The 21,014-nt window shown below is 35.1% G+C and overlaps 3 protein-coding genes across 4 annotated transcripts in view; 1 reads left to right on the forward strand and 2 right to left on the reverse strand.

Annotated features, from left to right (window-relative positions):
* Positions 1-1,355: 1,355 nt before the first annotated feature.
* LOC117414474 (B-cell receptor-associated protein 29-like) lies at positions 1,356-11,666 on the reverse strand. The gene is made up of 8 exons (XM_034024233.2): positions 11,426-11,666; positions 8,728-8,834; positions 6,897-6,997; positions 5,948-6,095; positions 4,915-5,050; positions 4,627-4,738; positions 2,927-3,027; positions 1,356-2,094 (listed from the first exon to the last, which is right to left on the reverse strand). The coding sequence occupies exons 2-8, from the start codon at positions 8,817-8,819 to the stop codon at positions 2,056-2,058; spliced, it is 729 nt and encodes a 242-aa protein (XP_033880124.1). The 5' UTR covers positions 8,820-8,834; positions 11,426-11,666; the 3' UTR covers positions 1,356-2,055.
* A 1,117-nt stretch (positions 11,667-12,783) lies between these two features.
* dus4l (dihydrouridine synthase 4-like (S. cerevisiae)) lies at positions 12,784-19,109 on the reverse strand. Of its 2 annotated transcripts, none has more exons than XM_034024231.3 (7): positions 18,753-19,109; positions 17,917-18,050; positions 17,405-17,526; positions 17,050-17,167; positions 16,522-16,644; positions 14,770-14,996; positions 12,784-13,269 (listed from the first exon to the last, which is right to left on the reverse strand). In XM_034024231.3, exons 2-7 carry the CDS (start codon positions 18,000-18,002, stop codon positions 13,022-13,024), a joined length of 924 nt encoding a protein of 307 aa, XP_033880122.1. In that variant the 5' UTR covers positions 18,003-18,050; positions 18,753-19,109; the 3' UTR covers positions 12,784-13,021. The 2 variants fall into 2 exon arrangements, with proteins under 2 accessions (XP_033880122.1, XP_033880123.1); XM_034024232.3 differs by having other exon boundaries at positions 18,744-19,109.
* The window catches only part of cog5 (component of oligomeric golgi complex 5), a 100,604-nt gene continuing 98,682 nt past the window's right edge, over positions 19,093-21,014 (forward strand). The window contains exons 1-4 of the mRNA XM_034024226.3: positions 19,093-19,210; positions 19,975-20,114; positions 20,499-20,556; positions 20,878-20,932. Of these exons, the coding sequence (XP_033880117.1) occupies positions 19,132-19,210; positions 19,975-20,114; positions 20,499-20,556; positions 20,878-20,932 (332 nt within the window). The 5' untranslated portion in view covers positions 19,093-19,131. The remainder of the gene's footprint in view (positions 19,211-19,974; positions 20,115-20,498; positions 20,557-20,877; positions 20,933-21,014) is intronic.

The raw sequence follows: 21,014 nt of genomic DNA on the forward strand, positions 1-21,014 counted from the left end.
TATTTATTCTATAATTATCATGTGTTGGTTTTCAATCACCAAAATATGTTGATTGTCCAAATACTTTTGCCAAAGTATGAAATTAGTTTTTGCAGGCTATTTTTCATGTGCTGTTTTATTATAAAGCTGAATATACTATCTTTCAATAGAACAATTAGAAACTATAGAAATCACTTTCTTTGTGGTTTTTCTAATTTTTAACTGCCCAAATACTTTTGTCTGGGACTGTATATACACAGAATAAAATTATATTGTGATTGTTCCATTTTACACAATTCCTATTTTACACCTGCTGAAATTGTGAAATCACATAATTAAATGGTGGAAATCCCATTTGTCCTTCACCCAGCCTTGTTTTTTTGATGACCATGAGTGAAATGAGAATAATGGTGGGTTTTACCGACCATGTGACTAAGCAGTTTTTTAACCTAGATTTTGGGTTTATCATGTTTAACATTCAGATCCAGATAGTTTGTACAATACCTGGATTGACTGACATCTTGAAAAATTGGCAGGACTAGGTTTGCTATTATGTAAAATAGATCATTGTTCTGCCTACTATGCAAAATGAGCAGTACATGTTACCTAATTTACAAATTAGGCAAAGCACTTGCCTATTTCACAAATAAGGAAAAGCAGTTTTGACTTACTACCTGGTCTCCTAATTTCTTGGAAACAGAAATCTTGTTTAGGGACTACTGTACAGGAAATACAGCCTTAGTCATTTAAAAAAGATTAATATTGATTACCATACTCTAGTCCTTTACATAATGCATACAGTATGACAAGATAACGAAACAAGACATGTTTTAAACGTACAGTATAAATGTAAGTTTAAACTTTATTGAAATGTGTATTACTGCCTTCATCTGCCACAGTTGCTGTAGCGATTGATTAGGTGTAATTTAATGGCAATTCAAAATAGCTGACCCATTGAAGTGTTTTACTCTTGTTCCGAAAGTATACAGAGCACAGACCTAGGAACAGACTGATTGAAGTTTACCTTGGAATCACATGCTATTTGTTAGAATGGGACACAATCATACCTGCAAAACTCAGGTTCATGGGTATCCAAATACTTTATCTTAGGTTCTAGAATGGGAGTATGGAATGGGCTACAGTCATTTTGTTGAGGTAGAATCATTTGGATCCTTTAAGACCAAACTTCACAAAGATGGGCCAAATGGCCTTCTCTTGTTTCTAAATGTTCTTATGTTTATTACCCACCTCCCAAGCAGTGTAACACTTGTCTTTGTTTCTTTGGAAATGAAAACAGAAGTACCTCTCTTCACTCAAAGAAGAGGCATGACTGGACACATTTTAATATCCATTTGTAATTAGCCACACAACTCACATTTTTTACAAACACAGCACTTGTTTTTATTTGAAAAATAGTTCATATGTTTTATATTATGAAAAAGAATATTGTTACATATACTTTCAAACCATTTACATTTTTTAATAATTTGCTCTTTGTTGTATTTATAGAACTAGAAGATAAGCGCAGGTCAAACAATATGAGTCTATGCATTACAAACATTAATAATATTATAGTTGGTGTATCAATCTTATTATTTTATTATCAATCTTATTAGTAAATAGAAAAGACAGCTGGGTTGAACACAAGCTGTTTGGCACTTTCTTCGGAGGCCATTAAACCAGACCTCTCAAAAATGTTTACTTTTTAAACTACATTCCAACTAATTCACAGTGTATTTTAAACATAATTAACTTTATCTTTACAGTTTTGTAACAAAAACATAACAAAAGAAAATCCACTGCAAACAATACATTAAAAAATAAATCTAATGTGGTTCCTGATATCTGAAGAGCACAAATGTACTGTAAAACAAACTATAATTTAATTAAAATTTGCTCTTCATTTAAACCTTTTAAACATTTATGCACACTTTAGCACTGTGTAGACCACAAAAAAGCAAAAGCAGAAATCATCCTTTAGTTATTTGGCTTGTGTTTTGTCCCATTTTGTGTCAAATGTAAAACAATCAAACCTGTAACAAGTTAAACAGCCATATAAAGTAAAATCTTCAGACTCTAGTGGTCCTTCTTGTTATTCTTTGCTTCAGCAAGATTCTGTTAAAAAACAACATTATAAAACCTTTTAAACAAATTATATAAACTGTTTTTTGTTTTGCTTTTTAGCTAATAAATATCATGATATGCAAGTTCATTCAACAGAACCCCTGTCTTGCTTTATCACAATCAAAAATGCTCAATTTAAAAACATACATTGAACTAAGGCTGTACATCTATGTTTAAATTAATATACATGTAAAGTGTATAAATATTCAGTCATTTACCAATTAAATGATTTATAACATCCATATTTAATAAATGTGCTCTTGTGACTGACTATTTTAACTCATATTTTTACTTTTAAGTTTAATATTGATATATATATATATATATGGTCAGTACTGATGTGCACAATGTATACTCCAGCAGTCTGTTGCTAAGCTTCCATGCAGAGCTTTATTCAGTGCATCTTGCAAGTTAGCCTTCACAGTATCGTAAAGACGATGTATTCTACACATCACAGAGGGGCGGAAAGGCAGTTTGAAGTCAGGCTCAAAAAATGACAGAAGACAACTAAATTCTTGTCCTTCCTAGAGGTGAGACAATACACTACGCTTACGATACAATTTGTATCACAATACACAAGCCTCGACATGATACGTATCGCGATACATGTAACCCCCCTACCTCTGTTTAAATTAAGGGGTATACGTATAATTAAACCGTTTAACGTTTAAACTCTTCCAGCCTTACATTTAACCAAAAACTATAACTATCTTTCTGTAGTTAAACAGAAGAAAAAAGCAAGATCGATGCTTGCCTGCACAACAAAAAATGTACAAAAAATAAAAACAATGAAATAAAGAAAACAAAGGGGTATATGTTTTACCTGAATCTTTTCATGTTCCTGCAGGAGTCGATCGTATTCTCTAGCCAAGCCATCCGATTGCTTTTTCACTGCCTCCACTTCATTCTTTGACTTTGTCAGAGCTATCAACGTGGAAAAAAAGTATGACATTGTATGATTTTGATAGAATACTTAAAATAAATATATTTGCCTGTCTTTCACAATGAAAAATGAAAACTATCCATCTATTAATTAATAATAATAATAATAATAATAATAATAATAATAATAATAATAATAATAATAATAATAATAATAATAATAATAATAACTTTAATTTGATATACAGCCTTCACACCAAAGTGTCTCAGGATGCTGTTATTGAGTACTAGCATCAATATATTGTATTTTCGGTTGCACACAAAACGTATTGGATACTATGGAAAGGACATTGCAGACATAAGGATCCCTTCCCTGGAATTGTCCGGGAATAATAGTTGTTCAACTTGGGCAGTCTCAATCAATACTATTGATTTTATATTTAAAAAATAAATAAATAAATAAATAAGAAAAGGTATTGCAGCAAGATCCAAAACAAATGGGTGTCTATCCATTGAAATGGCTTCCTATTGCTATAGACAGAATACAAATAACGTGCACTGTAAATAAACACTATTACAAAAACAAGCAAAATAGAATAGTTACATTGTTTTAATTTTGGGGGATTGAGAAAAACAAATCTGCAAATTTACTTTTCAGTGGAAGCAAAAAGCAGTCTGAAATGTAAACACTTAAATTACTAAGCTTTCTTTGCAGTGCTCCAAGTTTTAATGTTTTGTAAATGTTGATGTTTTAAAACAAGAAACTAACAATGTGGGTGATTTACGAAAAATCCTAATTTACCATTTGTTCGAGTTGCAGTCCCAACCCGAACAATCAAATTATTATGGATGGTGGTTGTCTATAGGGCTGTCATTCAATATAAAATGTACAGTTTTTTTGGGAAGAACTGCCTTGTTTAGTCATGTAGAGTAATCGATTGGTTTAGAAGAAAGGAGCTTGTTTATTTTGGAAACAGACTTTTCATAACCCATGCAAATGTGTGCCTGTAGCAGTGTTTATCGTTCCTCTCTTTAGTTCTCATCTTCATGTAATTTTCAGTAATTTAGTTTACTTGGAAAGAACCTGTTAAAACAGAGAGTGGGCTAAAACACACCACATTACAGTACAGTAGATTACAATTATACTAAAACATCAGGCACAATACACACACACAAATGAATAAAAACACACATGTGCATAGAATACTGCAGACACAAAGGATGGAGTTGATAAGAAACTTGACATCAGATTTTTGTGAAAAAAAAAGAATCTACAATGTCTTGACCTTTAGAAAGACAAGATGTTGTGATCAACTACAACATAACAAGCGTGGCTGCAGAAAGATGTGCTACAGCCAGAAAGAACTGCTTTGCTCAGGTGTCTTTTTAGATTTTGCCTTGGAGCCCTCAGGAGAACACCAGTATAAACACTCTTTATATAACATTCCAGGACGTTTAGGAAACAGGTAAATGTTCCTCTACTTAAGGTGAAAGCACTATAGGCGTTTTCTAGTGTTTGGTGTAAGCATCATAAAACACCAGAGTTGTCACGAACAAACAATCCAAATGAATGTTTCACATATTTCTGATACATATACAAAGCTCCTAAAATAAGACAGGGAAAGCATCAATACAGTATACCTTCAGATGTTTTCTTAAGTTCATCTTTCAGCTTTTCAATTTCTTCCTTCAGCTTGTTGCGTTCATCCTCCACAATGTTTTCACCTTCATTTCCTTTTCCTTTCTTTAAAGCCTGTTTTTAAATATAATTATATATATATATATATATATATATATATATATATATATATATATATATATATATATATATATATATTTAAATAGGCACTAATATACAACTGTACAAGTTTAATTCTGCAAATCCGTCATACAGGAAGCTCTTAAACTGAAATGTCACTGTATTCTTACCGATTTTAATCGTTCATTGTCTTCCATGTATTTCTTAGCAGCCGCATTTGTATTTTCTGCCTGAGTCTGTAAGGCATCACTTGTTCCCTGTGCAGTGGCAAGTTGTGTAATGAGGGTCACTACACGTCTTAGGGTGCTGGAATAGAAAATATGTCAAATTAAGCAAAATAAAGGCAGAAATCTAACTGCTAACCCATCACTCAGAGATCCTTCTATGTACATACATGTTGAGTTGTAAAAATAATCAAGCTGCCAAAAACTAATTGGTTTTAACAATAAAGAGCATATGTGGACTGCAGTTCATCTGAGAGTCACTGTTTTACAGCTCTTACAGCAGATTGTTGTAGGAGGCTGTGTGGTCCAGTGGTTAAAGAAAAAGGGCTTGTAAGCAGGAGGTCCCCGGTTCAAATCCCACCTCAGACACTGACTCATTGTGTGACCCTGAGCAAGTCACTGAACCTCCTTGTGCTCCGTCTTTCGGGTGAGACGTAATTGTAAGTGACTCTGCAGCTGATGCATAGTTCACACACCCTAGTCTCTGTAAGTCGCCTTGGATAAAGGCGTCTGCTAAATAAACAAATAATAATAATAATTGTGAGTCACAGGGTTTGCTGGTTGGAAATCAGAAGTGGCCCTGCTCCGAGTGCTGGGTTTCAGCAGGACTCAGCTGCAAGGAATCTGAGCAATGTTAAGGGGAGCATACCTATTTCTTCGCTTAGGATGCAACATGAAGATTATTAAATTGAACATATAATTCTACATGTCACTTAAAATGTCTTTAAAACAAGGCGGTTCTTACACGTATTAAGGGGGGAATCATCTGGAAAAATAGTGACTACTAAGGAGCAGCAGAGAACCAGGTGGCTATTAGTTTTTGAATACAATAGCAGGTCATAGCAATTCATACAGTAAATCTGTGATACATTTAAAACAGGCTACTATAGGGATATGTGAACTAGATATTGTAAAATTGAATACATCTGCTGTTGGATTTTGAGGTATTTCAAATCTAGTCAATCAAATCTATACTCACAGCCATAGGAAAAGGGAGAATCCTGAAATGTAAAGGTTCCTCTGAGACCTGAATAGCTTCATGTGGAGGTGATCAAACATATTTGGGTTAAGCTTGGCATCTTTGTTGGCGTCTGTACCCGAGTACTTTCTCACTTCTCGAACAGCATCTGGAAAAAGAAGTACTGATGATCAACTGATCAACTTTGAAAGGAGCCTCAGAAAAGACAGATACGAATGTCTCTTTGCTGTTATGGCCTTATGTACATCTGCTGAAGTTAATACAGGCAGAGAAAAGAGAACCTTAGATTTCAGGCTTCTTGGTAAAGCTGCCAGAATCTGAATGTTGGGTGGCTGGGTTGGTGTAAAAAGATGCATAGGAAAAAATTGAAAGCTTTAAATTAATTTTCAGGAAATTAAATAAATTGTCATCCCATCTTATTTACCAATACAACAAAATAAGGTTCTCAGTACGGTCTGTAAAAAACACTGTTTGTATATTAATCAAACCAGAATAAAGTTATGTTTACAGAAAACACTACCTCGGTATTTGTACTGGAAACAATGAGACTGACTTTTAGAAATACCTTTGATATTATATATCTTTATTTTTTCTTTCTTATACTGTAAATTCTATGTTCTTACAGGAACTGCCTTAGGCAGTTACTGTACGAATTGTAACAATTCAACTCTAACTTTAATTAATGTTAAAGTGGGTACAGAGTAAAAAAAAATGTTTAATTAAAATTGAAAGCTTCTGATGTTCAGACACCCTCTTTATCACAACTACAGTATGTTACTGAGTAACACTTCATATTTCAACTTTGTTTCAAGCCACTAACATTTTTACATACACAAATAAATGTTCCTGGAATACTATTTGGTCCTGGATTACTAGTCAATGATAATCCAAATACAGAACAGCTGAATGCTCAGTTTCTGTAAATAACCGTGTTTGCAACATGACTTACCGAGAAAGAGTACAATCAGAACAACAATCATTGTGAGGAAGCCTTTGTTCCAATAGGGGGCAACTCGACCCCATATTCTAAATTTGAAAATCTTCAGCCATCTGCAAAAACACAAACTCAGGTACTGAAATTCAATCAAAATAAATAAATAAATAAATAAATAAATAAAACATACATACAATGGGGTATTTGTAATGATCTAGCAGTGGTGGATCTTAATACCAATGTTCTAAAATAAAACAGAGCTTTTCCAATTACCACTTTTCCACCATAACTGAGTGGTAAGGGAAGTGGTACAGTATTTTAGATCATGTACTGCTTAGATCCCAGTTAATTTATTACAATTAATACACTAGGTATAAAGACTGGTTAAATATGCACTTTAGTGAATTCTAATTGTCAATATCTTTCTTATAAAAGGCAAATTTGCAACTGATGCATTAACCTCTTATTTTTTAATATATTTTTTTAGAAACTTGAATGAATGATTAATGATGCAGGAGACAATCAAAATATTAAAGTAATCAGATTGTGTTTGAAAATAAATTAAAACTACAATTACAGACAAAAGTATTGGCACCCTATGCTTATTATACCACAATTCAAGGTAACAGATTAAGGACAAGCATTGAGTAAACTTTAACCACTTTTTAATACAACAAAACTCAAAATACTGTGGTGCATATTCCATGAATATGATATGAATACCTGAAAGTGTATTAGAAATGTAACTAGACTAATTAATGAAATCTGTCTCATTAGAAAGGGGGCCCCTTGATAGCAGGCATACTGAACTGTGTGACCCATAAACTAAGTGACCAGGACTAGGTGGCATCTGGGCTGGATTAGGTTCTTCAAGGACAGTTGACTTATGTACAGATAAATCACAACTGCAACAACAAGCTGTTTGACTGCAAGGAAGACATAAAGCATGTATGTCTCGAGTGGAAGAGGACATTAAACATCAAAGGACCATGAGTCTTAAGATGTAAGATACAGAAATGACCTCATGCGGGGAGCGACTTAGCAGAGAAAAGATTATAAATATACAAGCAAAACTACAGATTTCACGCAAAACATCAATTGCTAAACAAGGTGCTGTCACTCTGCGAAGCAAAGTCGCAACTCCGGGACTCCGACCAAGGACAAGAAAAAGACAGCTTCATGCACGTCAGCTACCAGAGGCAAAGAAACCGAGGCCTTGCTGGAGAACTTCTACTGCCGTTAAATTAACAGATACTATCAGACAAACAAGTCAGAGTCTGCTGTAAGCCACAGTATCCAAAAGAGACTGTGCCCGGCTACCTGCATGGCTAAAGATTCAGCGAAGAGGACAGAGAGGGCAGGCGCTGTTTGTTGATCCTATTGGGGATTGAAAACTTTGTTGCAGAGAGAACCTTTCACTGGATTATTCAACAAATTAAGTTCTAGACCTGCAGTTTTAGTTTTGGTTGTCAATCAATTAATATATATTTTTTTAATTTGTTCTATTATATTTTTACAGACTATTAATGTAAAGATGCCAATACTTTTGAACAAATATTTGAAATTACTTAAATTACATTATATATATATATATATATATAGTTTTGGTCTGTCATTAATTAGCGACTTGTGTACACTAAATGCTTGTATTTAATGTGTTTTCTTGAATAATCTTATATTAAGTATAGAGTGCTAATAATATTGTCTGCAACTGCATGTGTAGTGCAGTTTACTGTAAACCAAAAACAAAAAAACATGCAATGTTCTATGTTCAGTGACTCTTCTGAACCACTAGAGGGAGATTAAATGTGATTCTATTGAAAGAATTGATATAAATTGTATTTACCTCTGTGCAGATATGAATGGCAAACATAGAATCAGAAGAACACCTATTTCAATGTATAGGAAGGTTGCTACTACTGTCCACTGCAGAGTCATCTTCAATCTTCAAGTCTTCAATAAAATGAAACACAAATACAAATAAATAAATATATATTATACACACACACACACACACACACACACACACACCTCCAAAATTATTGGCACCCTTGATAAAGATGAGCAAAAAAGACTGTATAAAATAAATAATACCAGTACAGAGCTATATTGCTAATTTTCCAACATGTGGAATATATTTGACTTTATTAATGATTCAATGAAATCAACCAAAATTACACATTTCTCAAATTATAAATTTATTTCCAAAAAAAATAAAGTGTCACAATTACTGGCACCCTTGTTTTCAGTACTTTGTGCACCCTCCCCTTGCAAGGATAACGGCACTGAGTCTTTTTCTATAATGTTTAATGAGATTGGAGAACACATTGGGAGGGATCTTAGACCATTCCTCCATACAGAATCTTTCCAGATCCTTGATATCCTTCGGTCTGTGCTTATGGACTGCCCTCTTCAATTGAAACCACAGGTTTTCAATGGGGTTCAAGTGCGGAGACCAAGATGGCCATTGCAAAATGTTGATTTTGTGGTCAATTAACCATTTCTTTGTGGATTTTGATGTGTACTTGGGGTCATTGCCTTGCTGGAAAATACACTTGCAGCCAAGTTTCAGCCTCCTGGCAGAGGCAACCAGGTTCTTGGCTAAAATGTCCCGGTACTGGGTAGAGTTCATGATGCCGTTGACCTTAACAAGGGCCCCATGACCAGTGGAAGCAAAACAGCCCCATAACATCAAAGATCCACCACCACATTTTACAGTAGGTATGAGGTTCTTTTCTGCACACGCACCCTTCTTTAAACGCCAAACCCACCGCTGGTGTGCGTGGCCAAAGAGGTCTATTTTTGTCTCATCTGACCTTAGCACCGGGTTCCAATCAAAGTGCCAATGCCGTTTAGCAAACTCCAGGCACTTACGTTTGTTGCTTGCTCTCAATAAAGGATTTTTTTTGGCAACCCTTCTAAATAGTCTATTGGCATGGAGGTGGCGTTTAATTGTAGATTTGGAGACTTGGTGACCCCAAGATGCAACCAAGTTCTGCAATTCTCCAACTGTGGCCCTTGGATTTCCCTTTGCCTCCCGAACCATCTGCCTCACTGTGCGTGGGGGCAAGATACACTTGCGTCCTCTACCAGGCTCTAACAGTTTACCACTGTTCCAATGGTTTTGAACTTCTTAATTATTGCCCTAATAGTGGTAAGTGTTATATTTAGTTTTTTAGCTACTGTTTTGTATCCATTGCCTGATTTATGAAGGTCAACAACCATTTGTCTCTTTTCATTTGTGAGTTCTTTGCCTTTCCCCATGGTGATGGATGACAAATGGATTTCATATGCGTGTTACCTCATTTTTATACCCCAGTGAAAGAGGAACTTAAAGTAGAAGAATGTTAATGCAGATTTAATTTTGTTTGATTTTATTTATAAGAATCTTTAGGGGTGCCAATAATTCTGACACCTATCTTTTTGCGAACAAACATTAATACATGGTCTCTGTTAAATACATGTATTATTATTATTATTATTATTATTATTATTAATAAATAATATTGCAAGAAGGGATGCAGTGAAGTTAATTTACCCACGTACAGTACCTAAAAAATCTTTTATTTTTAACCACACTGCTTTTTATCTCTTTTTTTTTTTTTTTTAAATCACACCACTGTTGTTACTTAATTTCTTACTGCAAACCACTGCTCTCTTCAACAGCTGAGGAAATGACATAATCACCTAGCTCTCCAGAGCAAAGCACGCAATCCACGAGAAGACTTGACTATTTCCTTCCATTTCACCAGACAGGAACATATCCTAATTATTTTACAGTTACTGCAATACTGACCTAACCATACGTGGGAATCACTTGTACAGTCTACACAAGCAGAACACATCCAACAAACACTATCCTTTCTGGTTTAAATTGCCCACCTGATTGAAATTTATAGAATAAACATTCTTGTAAATATCTCGTGTACACTTTCAGCTTGGAGCGCCATGGTAGAAATGGCTAAAAATAGCTCTGCTGTGCTGGTAAGAAAGTGCGGTGAACAACACAGTCCGCGGTACAGTAATATTCAACACAAGGGGCCCCTTATTGTGAAAATTATATTGCATCAGTGCAGACTGTGAATTACATGGCCTGAGACTTATAGTATTAAAATCATATAGTCAAATTATAGAAAAAAAAAAGGTATAAAAAATTAATCCTGGTACTTGTTTTCATTTACGCCGAATGACAGCGGAATAACCTTCCATTTATACAAATGTACACAGCATTTCTTTACAAATACTAGCGAAACCACTTTTTTTTTTTTTTACATGAAAAAATTACTAAACACGCGCTAACAAGTCAAAGCGTTAAAATAATCTTCTTTACAGTTTATATTAGAGCCAAGTAAAATAACAACATTGAAAAACAAACAAAAATATTCCATGTTTGAAAGTGGGTGTGTCTGTAACTTACTCTTTAGCAAAGCATAATGCAAGAAAAATAAACATGGCCGGTGCGCAGGTGACAACATAAACTTAAATTGAGTAATAATATACCAATTTGAAAATTAAAAATATACCTATTTGTTACAGACACTTACCGTGATTCCACAAAGTATGTAGTCGTTTGCAATTTCAATTGTTAATTTATGTTATACGCTAGTTACATGTAATTTATTTATTGTAGGCCTAAACAGTTTTAAGACATACTAAACGCTACAGTACATTTGATGCACCGCCTTCCGCACAAGAGTTAGTTCCACAGGATCGTCATACTTTACGCTAAACGTGCTAAACGTGCTTCATACAGCTAACAGCGCAATATCTGCACAGTCGAGCTGTCGATTTGTCCTGGTTTCTTCTATTATATGACTTGGGGGACACCAGTGCTCTGTAAACGCATACATCCCAACTTTGTAAGTGCAAATACCAGACCAGATTTTTTTTTTTTTCATGTAATTGTTTTTGCAGCACCATGACATTGGATTCGCGAGTAACAGGGAAATACTACTGTTATTGTCGCCTACAATGTATATATATATATATATATATATATATATATATATATATATATATATATATAACGTATTTTCTACAGCTGTTCTACGTGGGTTTCATTGCAGTTGATGGGAAAATAATGTGGGTCCTTTACAATACCTAGCAGATCCCTAGTAATCTCTTCTATGAACATACAGATAGGATGACCATCCCAGTTGTTGAGTGGCAATAGTTGTTTTCTGTGTAATTGTAATACCCTATTTACCCTGTTGTACAGTATCTACAATGTATTTTGTGTATTTTCCAGATGACTCCTGCTCTTTATTTTTCTTACCCATCAATGTATTTATTTATGTGTGTTTCTTTAGCTTGTCTATGTATAGAACTAGGCACCCTCTCCTTACACTCTTAAGCCTGTAGTGTTGTCCATCTGTTCCTGATGCTGACAGATCATTCCTAGAGTTTTAATGTAAAATAAAGAGTGCAGTCTATTTTTATAAGAAATGGGTTTTGTCCACCTCCATTCTTGTTATACTGAACAATTGCCAAGTAACACTGGTACGGGCCTGTACTATTAAGGGTGCTACGTTAAATGAAAAGTATGCAAAATACTAGAAATTAAGGGTTCAAACAGAAATGCATATGGTTAAACTTGGCCACAGATTAGAAAGGGAAGGTGCCATGGTTGTGAAGCAGTCAGGGGTTGTTGTTTAAACATGATTTAAAAAACAAACAAACAAACAAACAAAAAAAACATTGTAGAGTTTGAAATCTATTTTGCTTCGGAAATCTGGTCAGCCTACATAAGGACACTAATTAAGACTAATCTACTGTATCTTACCCAAAGCTAGTCTACACAAGACCGTATTTATTAGTCAGGCGCTCTATTATTACCAACTCTGGAAACAGGTTTGAATTTATGGCAACCTAATCCAGTTCAACAAACAATCTGCAGCAATAATCTTAGTTCTAACTTTATTAAAAATAAATAAGTAAAATAGGGTGACAGAATTAATAATCTGTTTTGTACTTTCATAAAAATCAACAATGTTAATTCACATAAAAAGGGCAGGTTACACACAAAAACAATATATTACAAAACATTTTATTTTATAAAACCAAGTTACTGTAGAAAATTCAAGACACAAATTCCACAAAATACACATTTAAAATTTTCATTTAAAAAAAAAAAACTCCTCTTATAAACCATAATGCTCATGCAAATAATCTACAACAGCCGACGTACTTGATAACACATTAAAAACTTTCTTTTCCTGCTGGGAGGTAATCCTCTCCATCATGTACATTAAATGGTGATGAAAACATGTAAAAGGAGTCCCGTGTTCTAAAGCAATGTCAACCCAGTCCCAGATGCACGCCAAAGGGGTTTCTTCATAACCTGCAAACATTGCTGGGTTTGCTAGCAAACCTCTTGCAGCCATTACACCTGGGATAGGAAAAAAATGGAACATACAATTATTATTCTTTTTAAATAGTATATTTGTTAAAATTCAGAAGAAAAAAAAAAGTTTAGATATTTTAGTTTTACCCCTAAGGAAAAGGCAGACTGACAAGTACCATAACAGTACCACAGTCCTCCATCTACAGTCCTCTTGGAGAAGACACTAGCAAACAAGTTCATTATACTGTAGTTGGTTGAAAAACAGGAAGAAGGACAAACCTCTAGCTAGGACCATATACTCAGTGGGGTGCCAAAAGGTTATCTGCTTGAACCCGTTATTCTTATTTACAATGACTTTGATCGGGGGGATAATTAACATGCTTGTCAAATTTGCAGGCACCAGAAACCTTTGGGGCGTAGCCAACACACTCTCAGCCACCCAGGAAATCCAAACGGATTTAAAGCACATACAGAGGCAGAAACTTGTGTTATGAACCGGAACAAGTCATGTTGTTAATGCTGGATCGCTGGGATCTTTTAAGATCCCAACTTGACAAAAGTGTGAGATTAAATCAGCTACAGCAGGGTTTCAGGTCTAATTAAGCACATTATTAGTTCAATTAAGGGTTTGATTAAGTCGATTAGGTCAGCCAGGGTGTCCTTGGCTCACCGCGCACCAGCGACCCCTGTAGACTGGTCGGGCGCCTGCGGGCTAGCTTGTAAGCTGCCCGAGAGCTGCGTTGTCCTCCGACGCTGTAGATCTCGGGTGGCTGCATGGTGAGTTCGCAGTGTGAAAAAAGGGCCTAATTAAGCAAATGATTAGTTCAATTAAGGGTTTAGTTAAGTAACTGAGAGCTCAGCTGGAATGAAAACCAGAAGACACATGGGGTCTATGTTACTCATATGACTAGAACCATTTGATGTGTATTTTCTACATATTAAACAACTGGGACCGTTTCAGTAATAGCTTTGCATTGAGTGTTATAGAAATGTAATTCTCTCTCTCTCTCTCTCTCTCTCTCTCTCTCTCTCTCTCTCTCTCTCTCTCTCTCTCTCTCTCTACAATGTTTTATTTGAAAATCTACTGTAAAAGTAGCCTATTCATTTTCACATGAAGTGTACTATTTTACACAAATATAGAATGAAGAAAAATATAAGGAAACACCTAAAGTAAAATAATAGAGCTTTAAAATTATAATAAAGCTTTTGAAATATGCAGTAAAAGAATGCAGCACCACTCTTACTCTCCTGTCCCTCCCTGCTCCACTCATTGCCATTATCCATAAACAAAGTAGAAATGATCAGTTCAACCCACAGGTCTGTACTAATCAGCTTGTACTAACATAATAGGGAGCTGGGGATGATGTGCAGATAGTACTGTACGAGTTAGTACTCAACTTAGTACAGAACTATGGTCTACATTCTCAAGTTCATTGCAACTAACCATTTGATGAGAAGCCTTTGTAAACAGCAATTAACTTCTCAATTAAATGTTTGTCTAAATGTATCAATACATTCCTAACTGTTGAATTAAACATCACATACCATCCACCCCTGTCGCCTGATGAGTGGTTGCTACATCTTTAAGATTTTTAATGTCTCCATTTGCAATCACTGGGATAGACATGTTTTCTTTAATTATCTTAATTGCATCATAGTGGACTGGTTGATGTCGTTCCTCTGCAGTTCTGCCATGGACCGTTACCCAGGAAACTCCAGCTGCTTCAGCCTTCCGACAGAGTTCAACGGTTGTTTTAATATCTTTGTGAATTCTGTATTTAAAAAAAATAATTATATATATATATATATATATATATATATATATAGAAAGAACAGAATATAAAAGTCCATTATTCTTACTTTCAAGTGTGTTTAGTTAACTGTAAACTATACTGTATTTAAATATGAATCTTGCATTGTAACCCTGTACTGCACTGTAATACCTGTAAGTCGTCTTGGATAAAGATGTCCGCCAAATAAATAAATAATAACAATAACAATAATTTACACTTGCACAGAAATTACCTCACAAATGAGAACTGAATGATTACATTTAGCATTAGTAAGGTTTTAGCTGTGGTCTGTGTGTGAAAGGTAAAAATGCTCAAAACCAGTCAATCAATACTTTGCACTGATGAAAACAACCAGTCCTGCACCCAATCACAGCCTGTCTGCTCAACGGAGTTCTGGGACTATTTTCCCTAAAATGTTCTCTGCAGAAGGGTACCCGATGAATGATTACAAGTTCAAGGTAAATCTAGGTTTTAAAGTTTTTCTTTGTTTTTTTTTTAAGGTCACAATGAGAAAATGTGTTTTCTAATAGCTCTCTCAACGAAGGCTCTACCACGTGGTATTTGACCTTGACTTTTGTTAGCGCTCTCGTCTTCGGCTCAGGATGCTTAACTTGAGTTGCAGTCAACTACCACGCGGTAGAGCCATCATCAACAGGCACTATCACTTAAATATATTGGTGTTCTTTCTTGGGAAGTCTGTGCGTGTTAGAGTGGGGAGAGTGGGCTTGAGTTCTTTGAGCTCCCTGTCCTTAACATGTACAAAAGACTAACCTTACTCATTTGACTTTCTGTTTGCAGGTTCAAAAGTCTTCTGACCACTTTGATATGCCAAAGCAAAATCAGGCGCCAGCGAGCAATGTAACTTTGTAGGTGGTGTTGGTTCCAGGTGCATGTCTGAGTGAGTTGGTATTAAGACATGACCTAATTTTACATTAACAGATCCCTGCTCATTTAGAGCACTGGTAGTGCCTTCACACCAAAGCTCCAATAGCTCAGGTTCATAGCAAAAGTAGACCATTGAGATTGTATTGCGTCTTCTATCCAAACATATTAAGTCATATCATCTTTAGCAGTGTGGAGTAGTGGTTAGGGCTCTGGACTCTTGACCAGAAGGTCATGGGTTCAATCCCTGGTAGGTGACACTGCTGCTGTACCCTTGAGCAAGGTACTTTACCTAGATTGCTCCAGTAAAAACCCAACTGTATAAATGGGTAATTGTGTGTAAAAAATAATGTTATATCTTGTAACAATTGTAAGTCGCCCTGGATAATGGCGTCTGCTAAGAAATAAATAATAATAATAATGTAATCAGAATTTGTGTGCACTAGAAACAAGTCATGCCTTTTTAAGAGTAATTTGATAATTTTACAATATTTATACTCTCTATTCCTTGTACAATGACAATGAAATACTATCTTTCCCCCTTCTGTAGGAATGCTACTTCTGCATTGCGTAGAAACAACATACTTTTTCTATCAGAAAAAAAACAAAACAACAAAATTACCTTATTTTGATGGAGACTGAAAAGTTGGGGTTTTCAATTTGATTTCTGACCTGCCTCAACATGTCACGAAGAAGCTCTGGCTTGTTTATCAGACAAGCACCATATCCTTCTGCCACTGCCCACCTTTAATGAACAAACATAATCCAATAATTCCTTTTTTTTTTGTACACCACACAAAAATAGCTTTATGTAATTCTGTGACCAGCGCTAGCAAAAATCATACCCTTTTATTACACTAGTTAGAACTTAGTAACACATTGAACAGATTCATCACAAATAGATAAGCAGTTCTCTACATACATGTACAGTACATTGTTAAGTGTGACAGATGTATGGTGGCAGTGGTATAGTTATGGATATGTGCATTTGCCGGAGAGGGACAATAAGGACTTTGTAACTGCTCTGTAGCTAGACCTTAACAAATTTGAAATGCACTGACACTTACGTCTACATGCCAGTAATTGTTAATCTTTCTTTTTAGAACTATATATATACTGTAAAGACACTTTTCAGACTTTTTTTGTTTACCTTTGTGGGCAGCCACAGTTCAAATCCACTCCATCTGCAAAAGGTGAAACTATACCGGCAGCATCAGCAAGCACCTGAGGATCATTAGCAGCAAACTGCACAATCAGGGGACCATCAGCTGTTTGAGTAGAGGAGACAAAAATTGAAGGACTTCCACCCTTGTAAACAGTATCAAGTCTGAATTTAGTTTGGCTACATATTAGAAGTAAATATGGACATTGCAGGGTTAAAATCACTTATACTTGTATCCAGGCACTTAGTACTTGGCCAATAGCTGGTGGCTTTTTAAAGAAAAAACTGGTAATGAAACTAAACAAGGTAAATAAATAAATAAACAATAAATACATTTGAATACCTTGGTTTGTTGTGAATTCACTGTCTCGAGCTTTGATAGACTTAACAAAGCTTTCTGCAATTATCATTGGGGTAAAGCAAAGGTCACACTCATACTTCCGAACCAGAGTTCTGAAAGCCAGTCTAGAATGAGATGAAGGTTTTTTCAGTCATTTGTCAATTTAAAAAGATTCAACACAGTGACTACTTTAATCCAATGGGGCATTAGTGTGCAGTAGTGGTTAGGGCTCTGGACTCTTGACCGGAGGGTTGTGGGTTCAATCCCTGGTAGGGGACACTGCTGCTGTACCCTTGAGCAAGGTACTTTACCTAGATTGCTCCAGTAAAAACCCAACTGTATAAATGGGTAATTGTATGTAAAAATAATGTGATATCTTGTAACAATTGTAAGTCGCCCTGGATAAGGGCGTCTGCTAATAAATAAATAATAATAAAGGCAATAAATTAACTTCCATGCAGCATGAAACAAACATGATACATATTGGAAACAATTGATATAAATATTATACTTACTTGGAGTAACGGACCATGGGGGCACAGATTTTTAAAACACGTCCTGGCTGAAATAAATCCACCGGATTTTTCATATCCATCGTCATGCAACGGTTTACTCAGTTTTATGCAACAGTAAATATTTTCACTTTCACCTGTAACAAAATAATGATCTATTTTAAATGTTCAGGTATCCTACAAACTATAAATGATGCGTGTGTGTGTGTGTGTTCATTTATTAATCATAAATAATACCGCAATAAAATAAGATTAACATACTAAGGAGGCACTTAAACTGTCCAAATCTATTTTCAGCATGCAATACAGAACTTTCAAGCAGTGAGTGAATCAAGTATAGGACTTAAATTAAATAAATGCACTTCAGTCACAAGCATAGCAAATGAGACGAAGTTTTAAACTTTTCGACAGCACGTTATCTTAGATATTGGTGGTCCAAAACCATTATAGAAACAGAAGGCCCTGACTAAGAAAATGATACTGTAATGTAGTCTGAAACAATGAAACAATACAATCTGATCCATAATTAGCTGTTTTGATAACTGAAGCACAATGTTAACCAGAACCCTAAACAGACAGTACTGTAATATTTTACAGTACATTTACTATTCATTTTACTAGTTATAAAGAGAACACATAATATTTAAAAAGACAATTAAGAAATATAATTATACATGCAACAGTACAATGATTAATATAAAAAATAATAGGTACTTTAAAATACACTACATGGACCAGTAAAGTTATTTTCTATGTCACAAACAGCAAAAACCGAATTCAATGCTGTATGAACGTGAGTGCTCATAACAAAACTAAGCAAAATTACTTACAACACTTACCGAAGTTGCCTAACACAGGATTGAAATATCAAACGATGTTCTTTATTCTTAGAACTGTAACTTAAAAAGCATGATCACCTTCCTGGTCCCAATACTTTGATCAGCTTTTGCATACCGTAGGCAGAACAGCAGCGTGTTTGACAGCCATACCCTGTGACCTCTCACCTTAAGATTTTTTTCTTCTATTTACATAAATAATATACATTTAAATTAAAAAGAACAATATTGTAAGGAAATGCCCATCTAATTAAACATTTTTATAAAGTAAAAAAAAACATCTAAATATATATATATATATATAGCTTTTATTTATTTTTTTCTTGTTCCTAGATGCCTCCAACGATGTACACGTCAGATAACAGCGCTGGATTTGTGCGTCATGCAGCGACAACAGTACACAGTTGCCAACATGGAAGGAAGTGGAAAAGCAGTTTCTACGAATGAACTTTTAAAAGACGGTAATGCACATTTCGCTGCCTTATATTGTATTTAATCACAATGTTTGTCGTTAGGTTTGCTTTATTTGTTTGAATTGCATGCTTAAAGGTATGTTATTGTATTCGCTTCTAAAACTACGTTTGTTGACAACATGAGCAGCGATGTTGCCTGTCTAAACTAAATGGTCAGCTGCTTGTTTGATTCACAGATTTGGTATTATATGCAAGTAGCCTGATAATATTTAAAGTGTGCACATACATAAGCAATCATATGCATACGTGTAATTAGACATCCATATGTGGTGTTATGGCATGTGAACATGTTCGGTTAAATGACAGTTGATTGGACTGTACAAATGCAAACGAATCAAAACCTAAAATGTACTTTGGCAATTGGTGCACATTGTACATGAAATGTGTAAAAGCCTGGCCCATGTAGACTTAATTATTTCCTGCATAAAGATGCCTTGCGCCACAGATTGTTGTGACTGATGCACTTGGGGTTAAAGCTATATTATGTAAATGCATACCGGTTTCAATACGTGACACCGTTTGCTATGTTTACTTGCAAGACTTGTACTAGAAGAAATGGGCCTACATGCAGTACTGGATAATCCAATGCACTTTAAAGAAGCCCATTTAAGAAGCTTTTTTAAAAATAGCTGGGAAAGTCGCTGTTCTCAATTATTTACATCTCCTTCTTTCAGGAGTGGTTAGATATTTGATTCATATTGTCTTCTTGTGCTGTGTCAATAAATATGGAAGAATTGGTTAATATTTTTCAGAGTGTTATGCTGATTTTTGTAAAGACAACTTTGATGTCAAGACACACACAGCGCAAGCTATTCAGCATGCAATTATAGCAGAGCAACTAGCAAAACTTGCTCAAGGAATCAGTCAGTTGGACAAAGAACTGCATTTACAGGTATGTTCAGATGTGTTCCTAATTGACCCCCCTTTTATTTTCACCCCCAAATCCCTGAATTTTACACGATGTAGGTGTTGTTTTTTATCCTAAATGTGTAAATTTAGTTGTTTTTTTCTTTTCTTTTTAAATAACTTTAAGATCTCCAGGTTTAATACACTGTTTCCCTTTGGTTAGTATGATATTTTCATATCATGTTGGGTGAGCCACATTTTTGTACATGAAAAATCCTTTAAGCTAAAATGCCATGAGATAGGTAGTGCAGCAATCACACCACTAGTCAAATGACAAAGAACATTAAACAATTAAGTGAGCTCAACATCCAGTAAACTAGAATTATAAAAATGTGATGTTTGTAATCACTTTTCTTCTGTACTTTTCCAGGTGGTTGCCAGACATGAAGACCTGCTGGCACAAGCCACTGGGATTGAGTCTTTGGAAGGTAACTACAATAACTTCCTATAGTTGTTTGCCAGCAGGAGGTGCTGTTGCAACCGAAATACCAGGCAGGGTTTCTTTTTCCTAATGCACACTTGACCTGAATGTTACCAGATCATTCTTAATTAAACAAAGATATATTGACTTTGTATGTTAACACAAACATCAGTATCAAGTAAGAGGCACTGCTGTAGCTTTATTATCTATCCTTAACATAACACAGAGTTTCAGCAACTGTGTTTTTTGTCGGCTTTTGAATCTGTTTTGTGGATTTATTTAGTTTGTTTCAAGTGCAACAGTAATAAAACATATTTCCTAATTGCAGGTGTATTACAAATGATGCAGACAAGAATATCTGCTTTACAAGGAGCTGTTGACAGGTAATTTACCCCAAAAGTATAAGGCTTATTATATCCTGCTAGGGTGATAGTGGAGACACCCATACATATATATTTCACATCG

Source organism: Acipenser ruthenus, chromosome 7 (assembly GCF_902713425.1).
Source record: "Acipenser ruthenus chromosome 7, fAciRut3.2 maternal haplotype, whole genome shotgun sequence".
NCBI classification, from domain to species: Eukaryota; Metazoa; Chordata; class Actinopteri; order Acipenseriformes; family Acipenseridae; genus Acipenser; species Acipenser ruthenus.